Source organism: Pan troglodytes, chromosome 2, assembly GCF_028858775.2.
Source record: "Pan troglodytes isolate AG18354 chromosome 2, NHGRI_mPanTro3-v2.0_pri, whole genome shotgun sequence".
NCBI lineage: Eukaryota > Metazoa > Chordata > Mammalia > Primates > Hominidae > Pan > Pan troglodytes.
Genome location: NC_086015.1, coordinates 20,617,613 through 20,641,912, shown reverse-complemented (window position 1 = coordinate 20,641,912; position 24,300 = coordinate 20,617,613). Strand labels below are relative to the sequence as shown.

Genomic DNA, 24,300 nt, shown 5'->3' with positions numbered 1-24,300 from the left:
TGCAGGAATTTGAATAATGTCTGCAAATTATTTAATAATATTTTACCAATGCTGATTTGCTGGGTTTGGTAATAGTATTATGGTACGTGACATGTTATTGGGGAAGCTGAGTGAAAGGTAAATGGGAAATCTCTGTACTATGTTTGCAACTTTCCTGTAAGTTTACTTCAAAATAAAAAGTTAAATATTTTTCCTAGTTACTTGTTCAAAGACCAAAAACAAATATTCTCCAAATAGCTACCTTAAACACCACATTTACAGTGTTTCTCTTGCCAGGGTACGTTGCACTGGTTCATAGCTCATTTATCAAGCCCATCCACTTCTGCCTGATCATCAAGGCCGCCTTCAACCTGTCCACCCACGGGAGCAGACCCTTACCACTCATCAGCACAGTGCCTCAGCATTCTCTTCTCCTTGTCCTTGCACTCTCCAGGTCTCCCAGTGCTGATGTCTTCCTCTCTGCGACTTCTGCCAAAGGTACAGTCCCTCTCCATCTTTAACATGGCTCTAGGGTCACCTCTAGAAGGCCCTCTGGAATTTGCCCTTCCCAGAGCTGATGATTCCTTCCCCTCTCATGTCCTGGAGCTTGAATGATTATGTGCTCCTATGCATGGCTCTGCTGTGGTGCTGTTAAGTCTTCGTTTGCATGCATGATGTGATGCCCAGATCAGTTGTCAGGGAATCTTCTGATGCCCATGACCGCAAGGGTCTCTTCAGGCCCTAAAATTATAACATTTATTGTCTGTAATCAATAATTTATAAATGAGGACCATAATGGCCCAGAGAGGCTAAGTAACTTACACAAGATCCTGCTGTATGTGAGTGGTAGGGCTGAGAACACCCAGCTCTCCTGAATGGCTGTGCAATGCTAAGCACATGTCTCAGGATGCTCTGGGTGAATGCCATGGGGCAGACCAGGCCCAGATGATGCAGGTTATTGCAGGTCTGGGCAATGTGTGTGGTCTTTAGCCTTAAAACAATGAGGCACCTTTGGCCGGGCGTGGTGGCTCACGCCTGTAATCCCAGCACTTTGGGAGGCTGAGGCGGGCAGATCATGAGGTCAGGAGATCGAGACCATCCTGGCTAACACAGTGAAACCCCGTCTCTACTAAAAATACAAAAAAAAAAAAAAAATTAGCCGGGCGTGGTGGCAGGCACCTGTAGTCCCAGCTACTTGGGAGGCTGAGGCAGGAAAATGGCGTGAACCCGGGAGGCGGAGCTTGCAGTGAGCCCAGATTGCACCACGGCACTCCAGCCTGGGCGATGAGTGAGACTCTGTCTCAAAAAAAAAAAAAAAAAAAAAAAGAATTATAAGCCTAGTTATTATTGTCAGCTCTGATCATGTAACTCCCTTATTCAAAAACTTTCAGTGGCTTCCACCACCAACATAAATTCTAAAACCCTTAGGCTAGCATTCACACATCCCCTCTCCAATCTGTTTTGATTTACTTTTTCAAACTTATCTCTTATATTTCCCTTTAATGTTATCCAAATTCAAATCAAACAATATACTGCCCCAGCACTTAGCAAAGTGTCTGGAACTGAAACATTCAATGAAAGAACTTTGATTTTCCTCCGAAGTCTTGGCCTATGATATTCCCCTAACTAGAAACACCAGTGAACTCTTTTCTTCATCTTCTCATCTATATTTCCACCTCATTGCTTCCTTCTCCACAAAGTCTGTTTTTAAAAAATTTTTCTAGCTGGAAGAGTGGCAGAATGCCCCCTCCTCTAATGATTCACATGTCTCATATCCTCCCAAATACTTTTGTAAGGCAGAGTCAGTTCTGTTTTGCCTCTGTTGTAGGTGATGCTGTAGTGACCCATCCAGATCCCTTTTACTATGCCAGTACACCATGCCCCAGCTTCTCTGAGGGTTGACTGCAAAGGGCTCACAGATGCCTCCTCTGTCCTGAGAATAGACACTTGTCCCTGGAGGTGACACCATAATCCCAACCAAGGCAGTCCACAATGATTGACTGATATGACATGCAAAAAGCTGGCCCCTTTGTCTCACTGGGGAACAACTCTTCGGCTGTTAATGCTCCCAAGCCCCCAGGGATTGGGCCATGGCTAGACTTCACCTGAATCTACATCCTTCCTTGTTTTCTCCCCCTACCTTGTTTTGCTTCACTCTCTCCCTTATAGGCTTTTCATTTTATTTTCTGGGCTTTTTAAAAATACACAACTGTTTATAGCAGCATTATTTATAATAGTCAAAAAAGGGAAACAACCCAAATGGTCATAAACTAGCTAGCAGATAAACAAAAAGTGCTATAGTTACACAATGGAACACTACTAAGCAACAAAAAGGAATAAAATACTGATACGTACTACAACGTGGGTAAAACTTGAAAACACTTCACCAAGTAAAAGAAGCCATTCTCAAAAGACCACCTATTATATAATTCCATTCACAAAAGGCCACATATTATATGATTTCATTCCACTATAACATTTCACATTATATGAGATGGCCTGAATAGGGAAATCCATAGAGACAGAAAGTAGATTACTGGTTGCCTAGACCTGGTAGACAATGGGAGAGTAGCTAAGGAGTTGCAGGGCTCTTGGGGGTAATTAAATGTTCTAAAATTGATTGTGTTGACGGTTGCACCTTATGGGTTTTTATTGAAATGCATTCTCTCAATAAATTACTTTCACGAAAGTAATTCCCATTTTGGGTTCTGCTTCTAGTGAACCTGACCTAAAACATCTGTGACCCTACCAATACCTAGATAAAGATGGGAACTAAGAGTTACTAAATGTCTGCAATGTGTCATGCACATATGCATGATCTCATTTAATCTTCTTGCAACCCTGTGCAATAAGAACTATTATCCCTACTTTTCAGAGAGGGTAATTGAAGGTTAGAGTTAAATAGCACAGCCATGATTTGAACTCACATCTGCTCTTTCTACCATACCTAGCTGCTTAGGGTAATCTACTAGGATGATCCCAACTATCAGAAGAACTGAATAATTGTAGAGCAAATGAATGAGCCATAGTTGTGCCATCTCAAGACCGTTTGCATAGCTTAGAGTTGGTCATTGCTTTGACCAACTTGAAAGAAGAAATTAAAGCTGGTATCGTGGTTCCTGCAAATAATTACAGTCTCCATGGCAAATATAATGTGCTAAGCTGACCAAAGCAGTGTAATGAATTGAAGTCAGAAAGGAGTCATATCTTACTGCCTTAAGTTTGATCATCTCTTGTAATTAACCCAATCTGTTTTGTTTCTGTACACATATTAAACAACCATCTTCAGCCTCCAGCAGCATTTTATAGTTTGTCCATTTCTTTATCTTCCACCTTTTCAACATGCCAGATGGTTTTTATTGCAGTGGGGGGAGAAGATTAAAACAGTTAGACAAACAAGTCCAAAGACCCTCTTGTTTCCATAACAGACTCTTGCAGCGTGGAGAAAACACAACTTTTTCTCATAGCAGACATGGAAAAGACAAAAATGTCCATAGACGCCTGGTCTTCTTCTGTGAGCATTGTCTCTTCTCATTATAACCCTTATTAAAAATAATGTAAAGTATGGTAACGACAAAAGAAAGAGAGTTGCTTTTTCTCTCTTTAAATAAAAAAGGAATGGACTTTAGAACTGGATTGCAGTTGATGATTTCACAACTCTAGAAATTCATCAAAAATCATTAAACTATACATTTACAGTGTGAATTTTATGATACATAAAGCTACTTCAATAAAGCTGTAGAAAAGTAGTAACCTGTAAGGGTTGGGGAGAGGACAAATAGATGAAGCAAGTTTGATAGTGTATTGATCATTATTGAAGTTGGATGATGCATATTGGGGGTCCATTATACTATGCCTTCTACTTTTGTGAATATTAGAAATTTTCACAATAAAATACTTCTAAAAAGGAATAGAGTAGAACAAAGGGAGACTGCTGCTTTGGTGTTCCCCATTAAACCTTGCCAAGCAAGTGGTATTTTGCCACTGTTCCACACTGTCCCATATAGTGAGTAATTACAATGATAATTACAATCATAATGATAGCAGCCATTGATTGAGTTCTTACTGTGTGCCAGGCACTGTGCTAAGGACTTTTGCAAGTGTCATGTCTACATAGCCCTATGAAGTAGGCACTATTTTTACTCACATTTTACAGATGATAAAGCTGAGGTGCAGAAAGCATAAGAAACTTGTGTAAAGCCACTTGCCACTATGAAACCACATGGTAAGTGCTGTACTAGAGAGAGGGAAGTAATCAGTAGGCTCTGAAAGCGCAGGAGGAGGTGGCAGTTACTTCAGGCCAAGATAGCAGGGATGGGGGTGGGGGATTTTAGGAGGACGTTACAAAAGAGAGAGAAATCCAAGGTGGGTCTTGAGGAATGAGTAGAGGTTCATCTAGCAAGCAAGTGAAGAGAGGGTGGAAGATGATTTCAATCAGAGAGAACATCAAGAATGATGGCATGAGTGTTAGGAAGTGCAGAGCATGTTCAGGGCACCTCAGGACGTGAAAGGTGGGAAGTGGCTGAAATTAGAGAAGAACAGATGACAAAGACAGGAGTTGGGAGCCCATAATGATCTGAGGAGGCACCCAAACCAAGAGGGTCCAGGCCTGTGAGCCCAGGGCTGAGGCCTGGAGAAGGTGGTAGAAATAACCCTCAGTGACCTCAGCCTGTTTTCTCTTTGAGGCAGTCCTGGCATATCCACTACATAAGGTTTTTCAAGAATGTTGGAACAAGAATGAGAACTGGTCCCCATGCAGCAAATGTTCAACCTCATACCAACCTGCTCAATTACATTGTTTGGCACATAGAGTCAGAAATAAATACCCAGCTGTAACAGAACAAAAACACAGGTATTTTGTCAAGTAAATAGCCTCACTTCACCTCATCTGAACTCACATTACATATTTCATTTTGTCCTGCTCACCAGAAATTGATCCAAGAATGTAGGAATTTACTGATAAGAAGTCTCAGTTGAATGAAAGCTGAACTGCACACTCTTTTGTCCTCTTTATCACTTTTCTTTAGGACATGAGAGCCATTTCTTAAGGCCTGGGTATAAATCTATGCCCAAAGGGGTAAGAAAAATGTTGAAGGTCACAGAGTTCTGGCATAAAGTTTCAAAAATCAATATCCTAGCTCAGATTCTGGAATCTTAATATTATTATTTAAGCAGGAATTTATCACCTCCTTGAACTACACAGGAGCTCAACAGCTTAAATTAGAGATTCTCTTTTTTTTTTTTTTTTTGAGATGACGTCTCGCTCTGCCGCCCAGGCTGGAGTGCAGTGGCACGAGAGCTCACTGCAACCTCCACCTTCCAGGTTCAAGAGATTCTCCTGCCTCAGTCTCCCAAGTAGCTGGGACTACAGGTACACGCCACCATGCCCAGCTAATTTTTTGTATTTTTAGTTGAGATGGGGTTTCACCATGTTAGCCAAGATGGTCTCGATCTCCTGACATTGTGATCCACCTGCCTCGGCCTCCTAAAGTGCTGAGATTACAGGCGTGAGCCACCACGCCCAGCCCAAGATTCTCATAAAAACACTCAATGTATTTTTTACATGAGTTTGAAGAAAGAGAGTAGAAAATACTGTACATATTCAATCTATATAAGACAAAAAGGCATTATTAATACCTCTAAATAAACCACTTTGCCCTGCACACTCATAGTGAATTACACTCACCTAGTGACCTGGTTCTAAATTCTTTATTCCCAAGTGTTCGGTTGACAGTAAATGAACTCTACTAATTAACCCTGGTGCCTTGTCTGTGAGGAGATTTCAAATAAGTAGAGGAACTGAAATTTGCTTTGTGAGTGAATTCAGATCAGGCCACAGGAAGACACTTCCATTTCCACTGCTGTTGCTTTAAAAATCTTCAGGAGAAAAGGCAAGTGCCTGACGCATCCATGTCTGAAGAAAGCCTGGGCAGCTCCTTAGGAGTGTGCAGAGGCTGTGCCCTTAGGCCTTTTCAAGCCAAGCCAACATCTCCCTGTGTGGAATCCATCCAAAGGGGAGCCAGCATCCCCACAGTCACCAAAGTGAGATCCCATCCCCAGGCGCTAGCATTTGTCCTCAACCAACTAGTTCACCGACCATGGGGTGAGAGCAAGATGTTCTCACTCCTCTCCCTCTTTACTGTTCCAATCTTACCCTGGCCTCTGAAATACCCTGTGGATCATTAATCATTTAGGAACTGGACATTATCCCCCCCACATTGAGGTGAAATGCCCAGGGAAATTCCAGTGGCAATGCTAGAAGTTTATCCAACCTCCATTTATAGGCACCCACGGCCAACAAATCTTGATTTAAGGCTACTCTTTCTAAGGGACATGCTCAGGACAGCATCTTAGAAGCTGTCTGTGTCTCTCAACTTGAGAGACCCCCTTTTCCCAATGGGTGCCCAGTAATGATGGAATTTAGATGGCTAGCTCTTGGGGTAGGGCATAGCAATTCTCCTGTTTGGAAAAAAAGTGGCCCCACACAGGTTACTCTATAGGCCACTGTGCAACAGGCCATTTTTTTTTCTTAAAACAAAACAAACAAACAAACAAGAAAACCCAGCCCTAGTCATGATTAGGGGAAAGCCATTCTAATGAGACTCTTAGAATTTGAGAATTTAAAAGGCACTTTAGAGATTATATCATCTAAGCATGCCATCTTATAGATGAGGAAACTGAGGTTCAGCAAGTCCACATGACTTACCTCCAAATAATCTGGAACTGAACAGAAGTCTGCAGGTCCTAGTCCAGTCTTTGTGAGGTTCAAGGTAATATGCTATTAGAAGCAGAGCCATAGGGTTAACACAACCTTTTCCCAGAGCAATGTTTAGGTAGTAAAAAATCACTAAAACATCATTTTATACTAAAATATATATGATAATTTTTTAAATTAAAAATGTCTCTTTAAGGAAATTTCATAGTTGCCAAACCATAAGCACTGGGGCTGCACTATCAATATGGTAGCCACTGGCCACATGTGGCTATTGAGCACCTGAAATATGGCCAGTAGAAACTGAGATATGCTGTAAGCATAAAATACACAACAGATTTCAAAGACTTAGTAGAGAAAAAGGAATAAAATATCTAAATAATTTTAGTATGGCTATGTGTTATTTTCCATAATTCATTTCAATAAAATGGACTATTAAAATTATCTTAACTGCTGCTTTTTCACAATTTTAATAGTGATACTAGTAAGTTGGAAATTACTTTTGTGACTCTCATTATAGTTCCATTGGACAATGGCTAAACTAGAGGATAGACATTAGGGCCATTCACTAGTTGGGCTATCTTCCTTCCAGGCACACAGTAGGATTGCATGTCCCTGTCCCCTTTGAAATTAGGTGTGGTCATATAATTTGCCTTGGCTAATGACATGTGAGTGGAAGAGGCATACTGCTTCTGGGCAGTGCATTTAGTTGCCAACGCACAACACTGCAATGCCCTCCAAGGAAATCACTGAAGCGAATGTAGAGACTGAACTGCTGTCACGCAGACTGTAAGCTGAGGTGCTGACCCACCTGAGATATGGAAAGTGAGCTCTTTTTAAAAATAAGCAATTGAAATTTGGGGATTATAAATTCCTTTAGCAATCTAACATACTGCCGGGAAAGCTTTCTGATGTAAACGTGTGCAAAGAACTATGCCACAGCAGCATTTCCCAAACTTGCTTGACCACAGAACACTTTTGAAAGTGTAATTTATTGACAGGATATTAAGGAGAGCTCATGAGGTATAATGCATACTTCAATTATATTAATGAAGACAGAAAAAATAATCACACTGATCAGTTAGTTGAGCCAATGATCAACATTTAATTTGCATGTGTTATTTTTCATAGCACAATGCAAAAAAAAAACATTTTTATGTTGAGAATAAACTATATCAAGATCATCTGTTTTACTTTTTAAAATAAGTTATGCTTCACCAAAATTTTTTCATGAGAATGATGTTTTCATGACTTTTTAGAAATCGTGAGCCTAATATTCGAAATAATGTTGATGATCAAAGACAGCATTTAGTCCATTCCTAAAGTTTATCTTTACTGTGTTATAATCTGAAAAAAATAATATTTCTTTCAAAGTGAAAAACAATATGATCAGTGTACTTTGAGGACTAGTGAAGCAGGCTTCTCCAAAATTCAATTGTTTCATCCTAAATAGCTCACTTCCTTTGTTTTTTAAGCAAATAAAGTCTGTGATTTTCATTTTCATTTTGAAGCACTCATTTTTTTCTTGTCTGAGATAGACACAGTTTGTGCAGTATCAAGACTGCCTTTTATTTGAAACTTTCAATATCAGATCCACAAGGTTCAAGTTTAGGTAGTACAAATATTTTTACATTCAATGAAAACTAAATATTATAAATTGATTTTTAATTAAAATATAAGGTGCCACAACCTTTTAATGTGGATTTTCAGTATAATCACAAGTCATGCAACTATCACTACTAATTTCAGAATATTTGTATCACCCCCAAAAGAAATCCCATTCCCATTAGTAGTCACTCCCCATTTCCCTTCTCCAGCTTTTGGCAACCACTAATCTTTCTGTCTCTACGAGTTTGCCTTTTCTGGACATTTCTCATAAATGGATTTATGCAATAATTATGCATAATGAGTCATTTTGCCCTGCTTTATTTCATTTAGCTTGGTGTTTTCAAGGTTCATCCATGCTATAGCATGAATCAGTACTTCACTCCTTTTTATTGCTGTATAATATTCCATTGTATGGAGGATATACTATATTTTGTTTATCCGTTCATTAGTTGATGGTCATTTGGGTTGTTTCCATTTTTTGGCTATTAGGAAATATGCTGCCGTGATAATATGTTAATATATACAAGCATTTGTGTGAAAATGTGTTTTCAATTTTGGGGTATTTAAGTAAAATTTTAAGACAAAAAATAAGTTTTAATGCAAAATACTTAGCACAGACTTAGATAAATGCTGTCCATGTAACAAAGTGCATATTAAACATCCTGCCTCTGTGTCAGGCATGATTTGACTTCCTGGGGAACAGGAAGAACTGGGGAATTTCCAGATGGCTTTTATCATCCCAGCTTGGTGCAGGCAGGAGCTTTCCCTTCAAGCCACCATCATCACCACCAGGTATGCATGCCCTACCCTGCATTTCAGGGGGGCTTCTGAGCATCCTGACTGTTACCCACTCATGGTAAGATGTTCGTCACTTGTGCTGGATAATTGATGAGAATCGTGCTGACAAGGGTCTATTGGCAGTCCTCTCTGGACCGCTACTGGAAGCACAGAAGGCCCATACTTAACTTTTGTAAGCCTTTGGGGACTAGTATCACATTGTGCTAATTCTGCAGGAGCTTATGGTATCTCGTTTGTATGCTGCACCCCTTTCAAATGGTTCCTCTCAATTCTTTCTCATATACACCTTTGCATCCCATGAGTTCTACCTTTAACTACTTCTGTAATTTTCGACATATACCAGTTAAAGGCTCAAATATGCCATCTTTATTTTCTTGTCTTCTATGCCCCTATCTACCTGGTGGAGAGGGTGCCTGGATTAGGGGAAAGAAGAGGTGAAAGGTCCAAGTAAAGGAAATAATTTTGATATACAACTTTAGAGTGGGAGGAGGAATGTAAGAAGAGCACCAATTGCTAATTCTCAACATTATTCTACCACGGCCATGTTCTCAGTAATGTCATACCATTTTTAATGATAATTATCCCATGCGATTAAGAATAACTATAGGTTTGATATTTTTCTTAGATATTTAAGAAGAAAGAAATTCACCAGTATCAATTTTCTTCCACTGAGTTGTATTAATACTTGGCACAGATTTAGCCCTCTGTGGAACCCAGCTTGAGAAGTGAAACACTAAAAGCATGTAGGCACAGAGCATCCCATTTGAGTTTAGTATCGAGTGCTCTCAATTAGTCCCAACGGAGGAGTCAGGATAGCTGGGCTTTGTTGCAGAAGCAAACAATCCCTACATCAAATTGGCTTATAATCACAAAGGTTTCTTTCTCACCTGGCCCATGTGGGTCTGCTGTGGCTCTGCTCTGCCTCCTCTTCACTCCACGACCTCAACTGACAGAGCAGCCCCCATCTGGAGCATCCCCAGTCAGAGGAAAAAGAGCAGAGTACACCACACACTAGCTAGCTCTCTGCCTTGCCCAGAAGTGACTGACACACATCACTGTTTCTATATTTCACTGGCCAAAACGAATACTACAGTCAGTGTGGTGTCCAAGTTCATAGGCTAGAGATATTTAATCCTCTCATAAGGAGGAGTACTACAGTGAGGGGCACTCAATTTGAGTGGACAGTAAATAAGTCAGCTACAGGACCAGAACCAGCAAACCCCACAAATTCTTGGATCCCTGTATAGCAACCAAATCACCAAGTCATACTTTGTCTTCCTTTCAGTGAGTTCTTTTTTGGCGTCTTTTGAGTTCTTTTACACTGGAACTACCTCTCCTGGTCAAGGCCATCTCATTCCACCCCATCAAGTGTCCCTAACTTTGAATCTCAGAGAGCAGGGATTGGAGTCTCAGAGTCTTCCCTCTGAGAAGACTCTAGGCTCCTTATAGAAATTGATCTCCTTCCTTTTTGGCAATGTGTACAGCATTCTGTTGGCTGCCCTTTCTACTCCCTGCTCAGAGGCAATGTCTGGGTAAGAGAGCCATCTGAGTAGCAGGTTACATAGCTAGCTCCAATCCCAAGCCAAATCACAAATGGCTCCAGACGTTTGAGCTGCCATGTTTTCGCTGTTCATGATTTCCTCCATGCAGTGATATTGAGTAGTTACAGAATAAGTGACACACCTTTGATTATAAAATGATAGGATCTTAACTAGTGTCAGCAGAGGTGATATGTCTACAACACCCATGAAGCTCTCAAACATGCATGCTTATGTTTATGTATTTATTCTAAATCTAAAACCTTTCACTTCTTTGACTGCTGTATCAGTTAACATCGCATTCATTTGCAAATGAAGACGACTCCAAAAATGGTAGTTAAGGCAGGATGTTTGTTTCATGGAACATGAAGTTCTAAGCTAAGCAGAGCTATTACAGAAAGAAGCTCAATGATGCTATCACAGGCCCAGGCTCTTTCTTTTTTTCTGCTTCTCTATCTTTAATGTAATGATTTTCACATCCATGTTAGCCAGTTCATGGTCCTCCAGTGGCTGCTGCCCCTCCAAGCTTCACTACCATGTCCAAGAAGGAAAAGAGGAAGGGACCACGGGCAAGGGGCTTTCTCTTCAAGAGGCTCTGGCTTTTTATTCAGAAAGTGACACACTAGGGGCTCCCCCAAGGGCTTCTGCCTGTGTCTCATTTATCTCAAGTGTGTCATTTGGTCCCCTAGATGTAACAAAGGCTAGAAAATCAAACTTTCAGCTTTTACAGCCTCTGTAGTTGAGACGGGTGAGGTAGAAGGAGTTAGACATTGATTTTAGGTCAGCCAGCCTACGACGTCTTCCCCATCCCTCTTGCGAGGGCTTTTACCCAGTATCTCTTTGTCTTGTTTGTACACTCCCCACAATATTACCTACTTCAGTGCCCAAATTAAGCATTTACATTCACTTTCTTCTGAAACCACATGATTATCCTGTGGAAAGCGGTTAGTGTACCAAGCTTCTTTTCCCTCCTTCCTTGGTGAGCAGCCTAATGCCAGTTGGTTTCACCTAACTGTGTGTAAGCCATATTATTCTTTGGTGATCAAAATTATGCAATGAACTAGATGTCTTCTTTCTGTTATATTGGAGAGATGCCAGTCAGTATTAGCCTGAACTATCTAATTTTCACCACCCTTGTATTTTTTTATTCTGTTTCTGGTTCAAGCTCATATTTCCTCAGACTACTAATTTTTAAAATACTGACTGAACCTGATTACACTTAAATATTTTATTCTCAGTTTTACTCCTCATTATTTGACCTCCTAACATGTACCAATATAGCCCATATGAAGGGCCTGCTTTTATTTTTTTAGTGTTTAATTTTTGTGGGTATCTAGTAGGTGTTTATATTTATGGGGTATATTAGATATTTTGATTTAGGAATACAATGTATAACACTCATATCAGGGTAAACGGGTATCCATCACCTCAAGCACTTATCCTTTGTGTTACAAACAGCCTAATTATACTTTTAGTTATTTTTAAATGTACAACTAAATTTTTATGGACTATAGCCACCATGTTGTGCTATCAAATATAGATTTTATTCATTCTAGTAATTTTTTTGTACCCACTTATGCCAAAAAACCCTACTCCCCTTCTCAGCCTCTGGTAACCATCATTCTACTCTCTATCCCCATGAGTTTAATTGTTTTAATTTTTTTAGCTCCCACAAATAAGTGAAAACATGTGAAGTTTGTCTTTCTGTGCCTGGATTATTTCACTTAACACAATGATCTCCAGTTCCATCCATGTTGTTGCAAATGACAGGATCTCATTCTTTTTATGGCTGAATACTAGTTCACGGTGTATATGTACCACATTTTCTTTTCTTTTTTCTTTTTTTGTTTTTTTTGTGTGTGTGAGATGGAGTCTCACTCTGTTGCCCAGGCTGGAGTACAGTGACACAATCTCAGCTCACTGCAACCTCCACCTCCTAGGTTCAAGAGATTCTCCTGCCTCAGCCTCCTGAGTAGCTGGGATTACAGGTGCATGCCACCATGCCCAGCTAATTTTTGTATTTGGTTTTTTTTTTTTTTTAGTAGAGATGGGGTTTCACCATATTGGTCAGACTGGTCTCAAACTCCTGACCTCGTGATCTGCCCACCTTGGCCTCCCAAAGTGCTGGGATTACAGGCATGAGCCACCACGCCCAGCCTCCCACATTTTCTTTATCCATTCACCTGCTGATGAAAACTTAGGTTGCTTCTAAATCGTGGCTATTGTGAATAGTGCTGCAATAAACATGGGAGTGCAGATATCTCTTTCATATAATGATTTCCTTTCTTTTGGGTATATATCTGTCAGTGGGATTGCTGGATCAAATGGTAGCTCTATTTTTAGTTTTTTGAGGAACGTTCAAACTGTTCTTCATCATGATTGTACCAATTTACATTGCCATCAACAGCGTACGAGGGTTCCCTTTTCTCTACATTCTCACCAGCATTTCTTACTGCCTGTCTTTTGAATAAAAGCCATTTCAACTGGGATGAAGTGTATCTCGTTGTAGTTTTTATTTGCACTTCTCTGATGGTCAGTGATGTTGAGCACGTTTTCATATACCTAATTGCCATTTGTATATCTTCTTTTGAGAACTGTCTATTCAAATCTTTTGCCCAATTTTCATTGGATTATTGGATTTTTCTTATACAGTGGTTTGAGCTTCTTATACAGTTGTTTGAGAGGTTATTAATCCTCTGTCTGATTGAGAACTTGCAAATATTTTCTCCCATTCTGTGGATTGTCTCGTCACTTTGTTGATTTTTTTTTTCCTTTGCTGTGCAGAAGCTTTTTAACTTAATGTGATCCCATTTGTTCATTTTTGCTTTGCTTTGGTTGCCTGTGCTTGTAGAGTATTATTCAAGAAATATTTGCCCAGATCAATGTCTTGGAGAGTTTCCCCCAATGGTTTCTTTTAGTAATTTTATAGTCTGAAGTCTTGGATTTAAGTCTTTAATCGATTTTGATTTGATTTTATATATGGAGAGAGATAGGTGTCCAGTTTCAGTCTTCAGCATATGGTTATCCAGTTTTCCCAGCACCATTTATTGCAGAGACTGTCCTTTCACCAATATATATTCTTGGCACCTTTGTCAAAAATGAGTTCACTGTAAATGTGTAGATTTGTTTCTGGGTTCTCTATTCTGTTCCATTGGTCTATGTGTCTGTTTTTATGCCAGTACCATGCTGTTTTGGTTACTATTGCTCTGTAGCATAATTTGAAGTCAGGTAATGTGATTCTTCCAGTTTTGTCCTTTTTGCTCAGGATAGTTTTGGCTATTGTGGGTCTTTTTGTGGTTCCATACAAATTTTAAGATTTCCTTTTCTATTTCTGTGAAGAATGTCATTGGTATTTTGATAGGGATTGCATGGAGTCTGTAGATTGCTTTGGGTAGTATGAACATTTTTAACAATATTGATTCTTCCAATCCATGAACATGTAATATCTTTCCATTTTTTGGTGTCCTCTTCAATTTTTATTTTATTTTATTTTATTATTTTTTTTTGAGACAGAATTTCACTCTTGTTGCGATCTCAGCTCACCGCAAATTCTGCCTCCTGGGTTCAAGCGATTCTCCTGCCTTAGCCTCCCAAGTAGCTGGGATTACAGGCATGCGCCACCACACCTGCCTAATTTTGTATTTTTAGTAGAGACAGGGTTTCTCCATGTTGGTCAGGCTGGTCTTAAACTCCCAGCCTCAGATTATCCGCCCGCCTCAGCCTCCCACAGTGCTGGGATTACAGGCGTGAGCCACCGCACCCAGCCCTCTTCAATTTCTTTTAACAATGTTTTATAGTTTTCATTATAGAGATCTTTCACTTCTTTGGTTAAATTTATTCCTAGGAGATTAATTTTATTTGTAGCTACTGTAAATAGGATTACTTTCTTGATTTCTTTTTTAGATTATTTGTTATTGGCATGTAGAAATGCTACTAATCCTTATATGTTGATTTTGTATCCTGCAAATTTATTGAATTTGTTGATCAGTTCTAATAGCTTTTTGGTCTTAGAGGCCAAAATGATATGACCAGATCATATGATCTTAAATTTGGAGCCTTTAGGTTTTTCCAAATATACGATCATATCATTTGCAAACAAGGATAATTTGATGACTTCCTTTCCCATTTGGATGCCCTTTCCTCTTGTCTGATTGCTCTAGTTAAGATTTCCAGCACTATGTTAAATAACAGTGTTGAAAGTGGGCATCCTTGTCATGTTCCACATCTAAGAGAAAAGACTTTCAATTTTTCCCCATTCGGTATGATACTAGCTGTGGGTCTGTCATAGATGGCTTTTATTATCTTGGGTATCTCTAGATAAGCAAGGAATACCATTTTAAGTAATTCTTCTCTAAATAAAAAAATCTGTTTCAAAATAATTTGCTGTGTCTTTCTTGGTAGGATCTTCCAGTTACAGGTGTAATAAAAATTTACTTTTAAAAACACTACCACACTTTCAAAAGGAGATGGACAAATAAGAACCTAAAAATTTAAATAGTCTGTGTGCTGAAGCCAATAGTAAACAAAGATTAAATTAAAGCAAATATAATTATTGTGAAGGTACATATGACTAATATTATTCTTTGGGTTTAGTGAGATGCAGAAAATATGGAGAAAGAAGATGTGGATTAATACTTCTGTCTCAAGCAAACTCTGCACACATATTTAAATTTGACTGTTCAGTCTGTTCAATGTAAACAGGGTTATGTGCACTGTGCATGTCCTCACCTGATTTTTCTGCAGCATCATCATGCCCCTTCCAACAAATATATTGATAGTAGCGTTGAGGATACCAAAGAAAGAATGTCTCAGGATGCCTATCTCTCCCATCTGCTGGTCTTCAAAGCAGGCCATGGCTTATGGCTGCTGTCCTCAGATCCTCTATCTACTTCTCAAGGAGAAAAGAAATCCTAGAAATAGAAAGGAGACAAAAGTGGGAGTTGAGGAACTCCAGAAGACTCAACATTGTAGCTAAACATGATTTCCAAAGAGTTTGCAAACACAAACTGAGGTTTTATTTCTGTCATCTTTTCTATTTCCTCCTCCCCAACAAAAATTTATGGTAAAAAGTAGAAAAATAGATTTTGGAACTTATCTTCCCAGAAAAAACAGCTAAAATAGATAATATTCTCTACAGAGATCTTGAAGACAAAACAGATATGGAATCATGGTGCAACTCCAGCTGCAGGTGAGATGAGGGAACACTTAGGCCATGAGTGTAACTCTGCCCATCCCAAATGACACATTCAGTCTTCTAAATTTGCCAAACCATGCCCAAGATTTATCTGTAGGTCGAATTCATAAGAACATTTAAAAAATGGCATTTGTGACCAAAACAGTGGTTTAACTAGCCAATTAGCTAATTATTTTGTCTCTGATAATATGCAGGATTTTTCTGGGGGAGTCTAATTAAGCTACATGACCTCAATCTCAGATACTAAGAATATGTAACTAGTATTTCCATTTTTCTTTATTAATCTATTTATTATAAACGTACCCATAATGCATTCAAAGCAACTTTGAACCACTACCAATAGGTAACGTATTGTGTAGTTACTGATACATATATTCATCTTGTTACAATAATTTCGGTTAATATGGTCTGTATCTACCATCAGAGAAGTAAGATTTGAAAACAAGAGTGATAAAATTGTACTCAAGTGCTTAGGGTAAGAACTATCGGCAATATTGGGCAATTTCGTTATATTAAGAGTTTTCTGAATGCAGGTAAGATTAGATAGAAGAATTTATTCTCCCATGTATTCCTGTCATGATAACTTCTGAAATTTATGTAAAGTAAGAGTTGTGAATCATAGACCTTTAAAATTATTACTGGATTTATGTACATACAATCAGAGCTTCAAGGAACCTTCTGAAACATCTAGTGCACCCCCTTCTTTTAAAGAAAAGGACACCAAAATCAGGAGTACAGACTTCCTTAAGCCTGCACAATAGACTAGTAGAAAAGCTAGAACAGGTAGCATTTTTTTGTTTTTTTAACTTTTAATCAAACACGCTTTTTCCATCAACATTAAGTTAGAAACTCAAGCTCAAGAATGTATTCTTGCAACATAAGGATGGAATAATTAAAATTTATCAAGGAAGAGACTTCTATTAATAACCATATTCCTTCCCTTTCTCCTGCAGTAAAGGAATCCCCATTCTAACTGGGCATATGGCTACCATTATGCAACCTGCAGATCTGCAGACTGTCCAGGGCCTATGTGGGGCCCACACAAGGCCCAAGCCGGGCTGCTCTCCCAGGGGCCACCAGAACAGAGATTAGGGAGAGCCGGCCACCCTGCAGCCACAACCAGTGAGAGCCCAGCATGGAGCAGAGGCTCTTCCTCCACTGCCTTAAGGTCTTATAAAATGCCCATCTACCAGCTGCCATTTTCGAGAGAATCTGAGGAAAGAAGCTTTATTCTGAAACTGAGACACAGGGACTAAATTACCCCAAAGGGATGACCCCAGCAGAGCCTGTAATATTACCTACAGGCCAGTTTAGAGCTTGCCTCCCTCCCATTTCCACCCTCCCCTAACACCCCATGGGGGCTGTCAATGAAAGTTAAATATCAGGAAGCTGCCTTTTGCTCACACATCCAAATGTAGCATGGGTGAATATTCGACCCTGGCAACTCTTATAAAATCAACGGCAGTGGCTTTTTAAAGATGACAAATCTGTGTATCTGCTACCAATCCTGTGATAGGAAGGCGTGATACTTACATAACATCAGTTCTTGCAGCACTTTGCTAAAACAACGGTGTTTCCCTATGGAGTATAAGAGTATATATATATATATTTTCTAATGTGAATTCATGAGTGGTGATTGTTTCTGCTTGGAATCAAAACAAAACAAAAAATTGTATTTCCTTTTTTGTTATTTTGGATATATCTGTGGTCCAGGTGCAACATCTGGAACTTGTTGAATCTGGCTCTTTTTACTAACAAAAATATCTCTAATATTAATTTTGTTTTCTAAAGAGATGGATATTTACTTAAACTGAGGCTGATTGATACAAAATGTTCAGTGTTAGAAAAAAACAAATTTGTCTAATTTGTGACTTGAAACAAAAGCTTTGGTGATATTGGATTCTGGGGGAATTTTGTTTTTACTGGTCAGACTTTGCACAAATGCCCATTAAGCATTTGAATGAGCTATTAACAGAATAGCATTTCTTTTAAACAGTGAACAGAAATATCAAGAAAACTCAAATGATTTTAGACTTAAAACATAGCCAAGGAGTCTTTTGTTCATTTTTAAATCATGTTTTAAATTAAATAAGAATTTTTGAAGTTCTTTAAGAGAAGACTTGTAATTTGCTAGTATATGTGCTTAAAATTGTGTTAAACTTTCCTACAAGATTAATATTATTCTAAAGTAAAAAGAAATCAAAGTTTAATTTGTATAATATTCAATTAAGACCAAAGTTGGTGTCTCTAATATTAAAGTTCATTTGCAGCCTACTCATAAACAAAATAAGAAAATTTAAAAACATGTACTAAATGGCCAACTGTCTTTTCTTGATTGCTTCTTTTGAAATTAACTTTTTTTTTTACAGATTCTGAAAGTAATTCATGTCATGTGTAGAAATTTGAAATTTAGATTAGTATTATGAAGATAGACCCATAGATAGGACCTATAAATCCTAACACTAACAGATCACACAACCACTGTTTGTATATTGGAATATATTTCTTTATTCTTTTGTCAATTTGGAATATATTTCTTTATTCTTTTATCAATTTTAAAATACTTTAAATTTATCAAACCAACAATCTGGAATTGCATTTTGCTAATCTGACAGATAACATATCATCATGTTTCTCTTTTTATCTGCTTCTGGAACAGCTTAAAATATTAACTAAAAAGGATTGCAACTGCAGCCGGGCGCGGTGGCTCACGCCTATAATCCCAGCACTTTAGGAGGCCGAGGCAGGCAGATCACTTGAGCTTGGGAGTTCAAGGACAGCCTGGGCAACGTGGCAAAATGCCATCTCTACAAAAAATACAAAAAATTAGCCCCAGGCGTGGTGGCATATGTCTGTAGTCCCAGCTACTCAGTGGGCTGAGGTGGGAGGATTGCTTGAGCCCAGGAGGTGGAGGTTGCAGTGAGCTGAGATCGCGCCACTGCACTCCAGCCTGGGCAACAGAGTGAAATCCTTTCCCAAAAAAAAAGGGGGGGTGGCAATCAATCAATCAACAAATAGTAAGGGATCTCAATATACCTTGTTGTTAATACTGTTTTAAGAACTATGAGAAATAACATATGATTGATTTATGCCTTAAACAATTTATAGGTTGTGTGCAAGATGAGACAAACATGAATGAAACAATTAAAAAACAAAATAGGATAGTAAATATTATACCAGCTGTTATTTTAGTGATCATTAACAGAGACCATATACGTGAGTCTGTGGTTTAATCAGGGTTAATCTAATTTTGAGAAACAAAACCCTACTAAATGGAGCCTTTATTGGAATATATCATAGAATGTAAAGTTTTAAAGTTTGGTTATACCACCAACGCACCAAAATCAGGAACTATTGATTCTTGGGCTCTTAATTAAAATCCTAATGAAAGAGAATCTGATTGATTCAGCTTGGGTTAATGTTTATTCCCATCTAATCGTTGTGGTCAGTAGAAAGAGGTCATGTGGCATCCTGAGTTACCCAAAGAGTAATAGGATTGGTGCCTATGTTATAGCCATTCCCTCTTCTCCTTTGATAATAGAACACCACTTCTGGCAGGAATGTACCCAATCCCAGGAGATGAATCATAGCTGGTCCAAGTCAATTATGATAAGTGCAATTTCCTTCTGCCAGATATGTACTTACTCAGAATCCCTCCAAGCTTGGACACATCACATATTTCTGGCCAATGAGACATAAAAGAAAGCCAAGGGAAGGTTTTCTTCCAAAATAGTAAGTTGTAGGAAAAGAGTTCCTTCCTTCCATACTCTTGACTCTGCTGCATGAATGTAAGTCATGCTTTGTGGTACTAACTGATTCCCAGAGATGGCAATTCAGAGCCATGTATCATTGAGCCTCGACACCAGCACTAAATTAACATGAAGTATCATGTTAATTTAGTTTTTTTTAAAATCAGTATTATTTGATTACTTTTAGTTAGGCATTCTGTTACTTAGATCCAAAAAGCATCTAAACTGGTAGGTATCTCTTCTGGGGCTCTAGCAGGCATAGATTCTTTCAGAAGGAGACATGAAGACAAGAAGGAAATTGTTGACACTTCTGGTGTAGTTCTTCCTGTGGCAGGCATGATGTTAAGTACCATATACCTATCTTTCCAGCTATCCTATCTTTTACCTAAGAAGTAAAGGTATCCTTACCTCTAAGGTGAAATCAATATTGTCCCCACTTTACAGATGAGAAAATGGAGCTTCAGAGAGGGTAAGTACATTGCCCAGTGTCATTAAGTGCAGTGCTAGGGACAATGCTAACCCAATGCAAATCCAAACACTTTTCCCACTTTCATAGGTATTGCCATCCAAAATGGCACATTACATACTATGGATACTGAAATGGCTACCAGAGGGGAAGATAAACTGGACAAGACAGAAAATTTCACAAAGAAGGGAAAACTTGACTGGACTTTCAATAAGAGGTAGAATTCAGAGAATAAAAGCAAAGCAGGAAGGACATTTTAAATGGAAAGAACACAGAAGGCTGTATGAGAAGGCAATGCTGGTTAGACTGATGAGGGCTAGATAGGATGGGGTCATATATTGAAGGGTTGTAAGAGCCAGCTTAAATTTAAAGCTTATATTCAATATAATAAAATTGGTACTAGGGAACCCTGGAAGGTTTCTGAGCAGAGCAGAAAAGCAATATATTGACAGTAGTGTTTGATAGAGTTTTAAGGTGGCATGAATACAGGTAATACAGGTATTGGAATATTCCAAAATAAAAAGAACATGACCTGGTTTTCTTTTAACCAAGGATATGTGTTATTGTCTAAAAGAAAGTGGTGAAATGGAAAGGAAGATTTGTTAGAGAATCCATTTAAAGAACTTGTTGGCCTGGCATGATGGCTTATGCCTGTAATCCTAACACTTTGGGATGCAAAGGTTGAGGACTGCTTGAGACCAGGAGTTCAAGACCAACCTGAGCAACACAGTAAGATCCCATATTAGTCCACTTTCATACTGCTATAAAGAACTGCCCAAGACTGGGTAATTTATAAAGGAAAGACGTTTAATTGACTCATGGATCAGAATGGCTGGAGAGGCCTCAGGAAACTTACAATTATGGCAGAAGGCAAAGGGGAAGCAAGGCACCTTCTTCACAAGGTAGCAGGAAGGAGAAGTGCCAAGTGAAAGGGGAAGAGTCCCTTATAAAACCATCAGATCTCATGAGAACCCACTGACTATTATGAGAACAGCATGGGGAAACTGCCCCCCATGTTTCAATCACCTCCACCTGGTCTCTCCCTTGACACGTGGGGATTATGGGGATTACAATTCAAGATGAGATTTGGGTGGAGACACAAAGCCTAACCATATCATTCCGTCCCTGGCTCCTTCCAAATCTCATGTCCTTTTCACATTTCAAAACTAATCATGCCTTCCCAACAGTCCCCCAAAGTCTTAATTCATTCCAGCATTTAACCCAAAAGTCCAAGTTCAAAGTCTCATCTGAGACAAGGCAAGTCTCGCCTATGAGCCTGTAAAATCAAAAGCAAGTTAGTTACTTCCTAGATACAATGGGGCTACAAGCATTGAGTAAATACATCAATTCCAAATGGGAGAAATTGGCCAAAATGAAGATGCAGCAGACCCCATGCAAGTCTGAAGTCTGCAGGGCAGTCAAATCTTAAGCTCTGAAGTGATCTCCTTTGATTCCATGTCTCATATCTAGATCATGCTGATGCAAGAGATGGGTTCCCATGGCCTTGGGCAGCTCTGCCCCTATGACTTTGCAGGGTACAACCCCTCTGCTGGCTGCTTACACAGGCTGGCATTGAGTGTCTTTTCCAGGAACACAGTGCAAGCTGTCGGTGGATCTACCATTCTGGGGTCTGGAGGACAGTGGCTCTCTTCTCACACCTCTACTAGGCAGTGCTCCAGTGGGGACTATGTAGGGGCTTCAACCCCACATTTCTCTTTTGCACTGCCCTGGCAGAGGTTCTCCACGAGAGCTCCACCCCTGCAGCAAACTTCTTCCTGGGCATCCAGGCATTTCCATACATCCTCTGAAATCTAGGCAGAGGTTCCCAAACCTCAGTTCTCGACTTCTGTGTACCCACAGGCTCAACACCACGTGTTGCTTGCGGCTAGCACCCTCTGAAGCAATAGCCTGAACTCTATGTTATCCCCTTTTAGCCATGGCTGGAACGCAGGGCACCAAGTCCCAAGATTGCCCAAAGCAGCTAGGCCCTGGGCCCAGCCCACAAAAACATTTTTTCCTCCTAGGGCTCCAGGCCTGTAATGGGAGGTGCTGCTATGAAGTTCTCTGACATGCCCTGGAGACATCTTCTCCACTGTCTTGGCAATTAACATTTGGCTTCTTGTTACTTATGCAAATTTCTGCAGCTGGCTTAAATTTCTCTTCAGAAAATGGGTTTTTCTTTTCTATCACATCATGAGGTTACACATTTTCCAAACTTTTACACTCCACTTCCCTTTTAAACATAAGTTCCAATTCCAAACCATCTCTTTATGAACGCATAAAACTGAATGCTTTTAGGAGCATCCAAGTCAATTCTTGAACACATTGCTGCTGAGAAATTTCTTCCACCAGATACCCTATATCATCTCCTTCGAGATCAAAGTTCCACAGATCTCTAGGACAGGGGAAAAATGAATGCTGCCAGTCTCTTCGCTAAAGTATAGCAATAGTTACCTTTATTCTGGTTCCCAACAAGTTCCTCAACTCCATCTGAGACCACTTCAGCCTGGACTTCATTGTCCATATCACTATCAGCATTTTGGTCAAAGGCATTCAACAAGTCTCTAGGAAGTTCCAAACTTTCCCACATTTTCCTGTCTTCTCTGAGCCCTCCAAACTGTTCTAACCTCTGCCTGTTACCCAGTTCCAAAGTTGCTTCCACATTTTTGGGTATCTTTGTAGCAGAACCCCACCCTCTGCAGTACCAACTTACTGTATTAGTCCATTTTCATACTGCTATAAAGAACTGCCTAAGACTGGGTAATTTATAAAGCAAAGAGGTCTAATTGACTCACAGTTTAGCATGGCTGGAGAGGCCTCAGGAAACTTACAATCATGGTGGAAGGTGAAGGGGAGGCAAGGCACTTTCTTCACAAGGCAGCAGGAAAAAGTGCCAAGTGAAGGTGGAATAATCCCTTATAAAACCATCAGATCTTATGAGAAGTCACTACCATGAGAATGTCATGGGGGAAACTGTCCCCTGTGATTCAATTACCTCCACCTGGTCTCTCCCTTGACATGCGGGGTTATGGGGATTACAACTCAAGATGAGATTTGGGTGAGGACACAAAGCCTAACCATATTAGACCCCATCTCTACAAAAAATACAAAAACAAAATTAACTGGACATGGTGGCATGCACCCATAGGTCCTATCTACTTGGGAGGCTGAGGTGGGAGGATCCCTTGAGCCCAGGAATTTGAGACTGTAGTGAGCTACGACAACATCACCGTACTCCAGCCCAGGTGACAGAACAATACCCATCTCTTAAAAACAAAACAAAACAAAACAAAACAAAATAAAACTTGTTGACTGACTAGATATGGGAAATAACAAAAAAAGTTTCCCTCAACTTCCTTCCTTTTTTTTAAAAAGTATGTATACTATCTCTGTGTCTGGTCTTTCTTTATTCCATGATTTTCCTTTGACTGTATTCTCTTCTTTAGTCCTTTCACTTCCTTGTACTTGCTCATGCTGGCTGAAATGCTAGCTGCAGGTACACAAAGTTTTTGCCAAAAAGGTTTTGAAATTGTGGACTTTTTTTTAGTCAATTCCACATAAAACACAGGAAAAAAATCCTTCATGGGAAAAAACAAACATTTCAGCTTCTCCTTTTCATGGTGATCAGAGATTAATTTAGTTTAGTTTCGCATTAATCAGGTTGTTGTCAGAACCTTTCCTGCTAATCTGTAAATGCTGGGCTTTTCAATGTTGTATTTACTCACGTGATGTCTCACTTCTTTTCTCTACAGATATTCTCAGTCTAAATTAAGGGAATCAGGGCAAGAAGAGAACTTTAACAGTTGTCAGACCACAACAAAATGTTGCCCTCAACAAAGTGCTTTGAGACTGTCACATTGCCTAAAAAATGCAATATTTAGGAAAGCTCTTTAGAAATCACACCAAACAGTTTTCCTTTTCTTTGGCAATTCCTTGAGCTCCTTAAAAAAAATGTTTGAAAGTACAGAGCTAACTGACTTGAGTAACAGCTCTCATCTGATTTTTTAGGAAGAGGTCCAGCGAAGTTGATGGGTTCAAAGACATTGAAAGGTTCAGTGGTTGATGTTTACACCAGAAATTTCCCTCCCTCTCTGATTCATGGCTTAAATCACTCCAGTTTAGGGAAAGAAATTCTTGGAAATTAATGTAACTCTCGTTCATTACACTGGACTGGAACACTTCAAAGAGGCACCAATACCACTGCACCTTTGCCTGAGGGACTGAGGAGGAAAATAAAGAAGGAAGCTGGCCGGCCG

The 24,300-nt window shown here is 39.4% G+C and overlaps 1 protein-coding gene and 1 long non-coding RNA gene across 2 annotated transcripts in view; one reads left to right on the top strand and one right to left on the bottom strand.

Annotated features, from left to right (window-relative positions):
- The first annotated feature begins 354 nt into the window (after positions 1 to 354).
- Positions 355 to 24,300, top strand: part of DAZL (deleted in azoospermia like) — a 51,341-nt gene continuing 27,395 nt past the window's right edge. Inside the window, exon 1 of the mRNA XM_024355351.3 lies at positions 355 to 477. Coding sequence (XP_024211119.1) covers positions 448 to 477 — 30 coding nt within the window. The 5' untranslated portion in view covers positions 355 to 447. The remainder of the gene's footprint in view (positions 478 to 24,300) is intronic.
- Positions 6,686 to 15,454, bottom strand: LOC129143602 (uncharacterized). Its single transcript, XR_008547226.2, has 2 exons — positions 15,364 to 15,454; positions 6,686 to 6,757 (listed from the first exon to the last, which is right to left on the bottom strand). It is a non-coding gene; the product is annotated as an uncharacterized LOC129143602 (long non-coding RNA).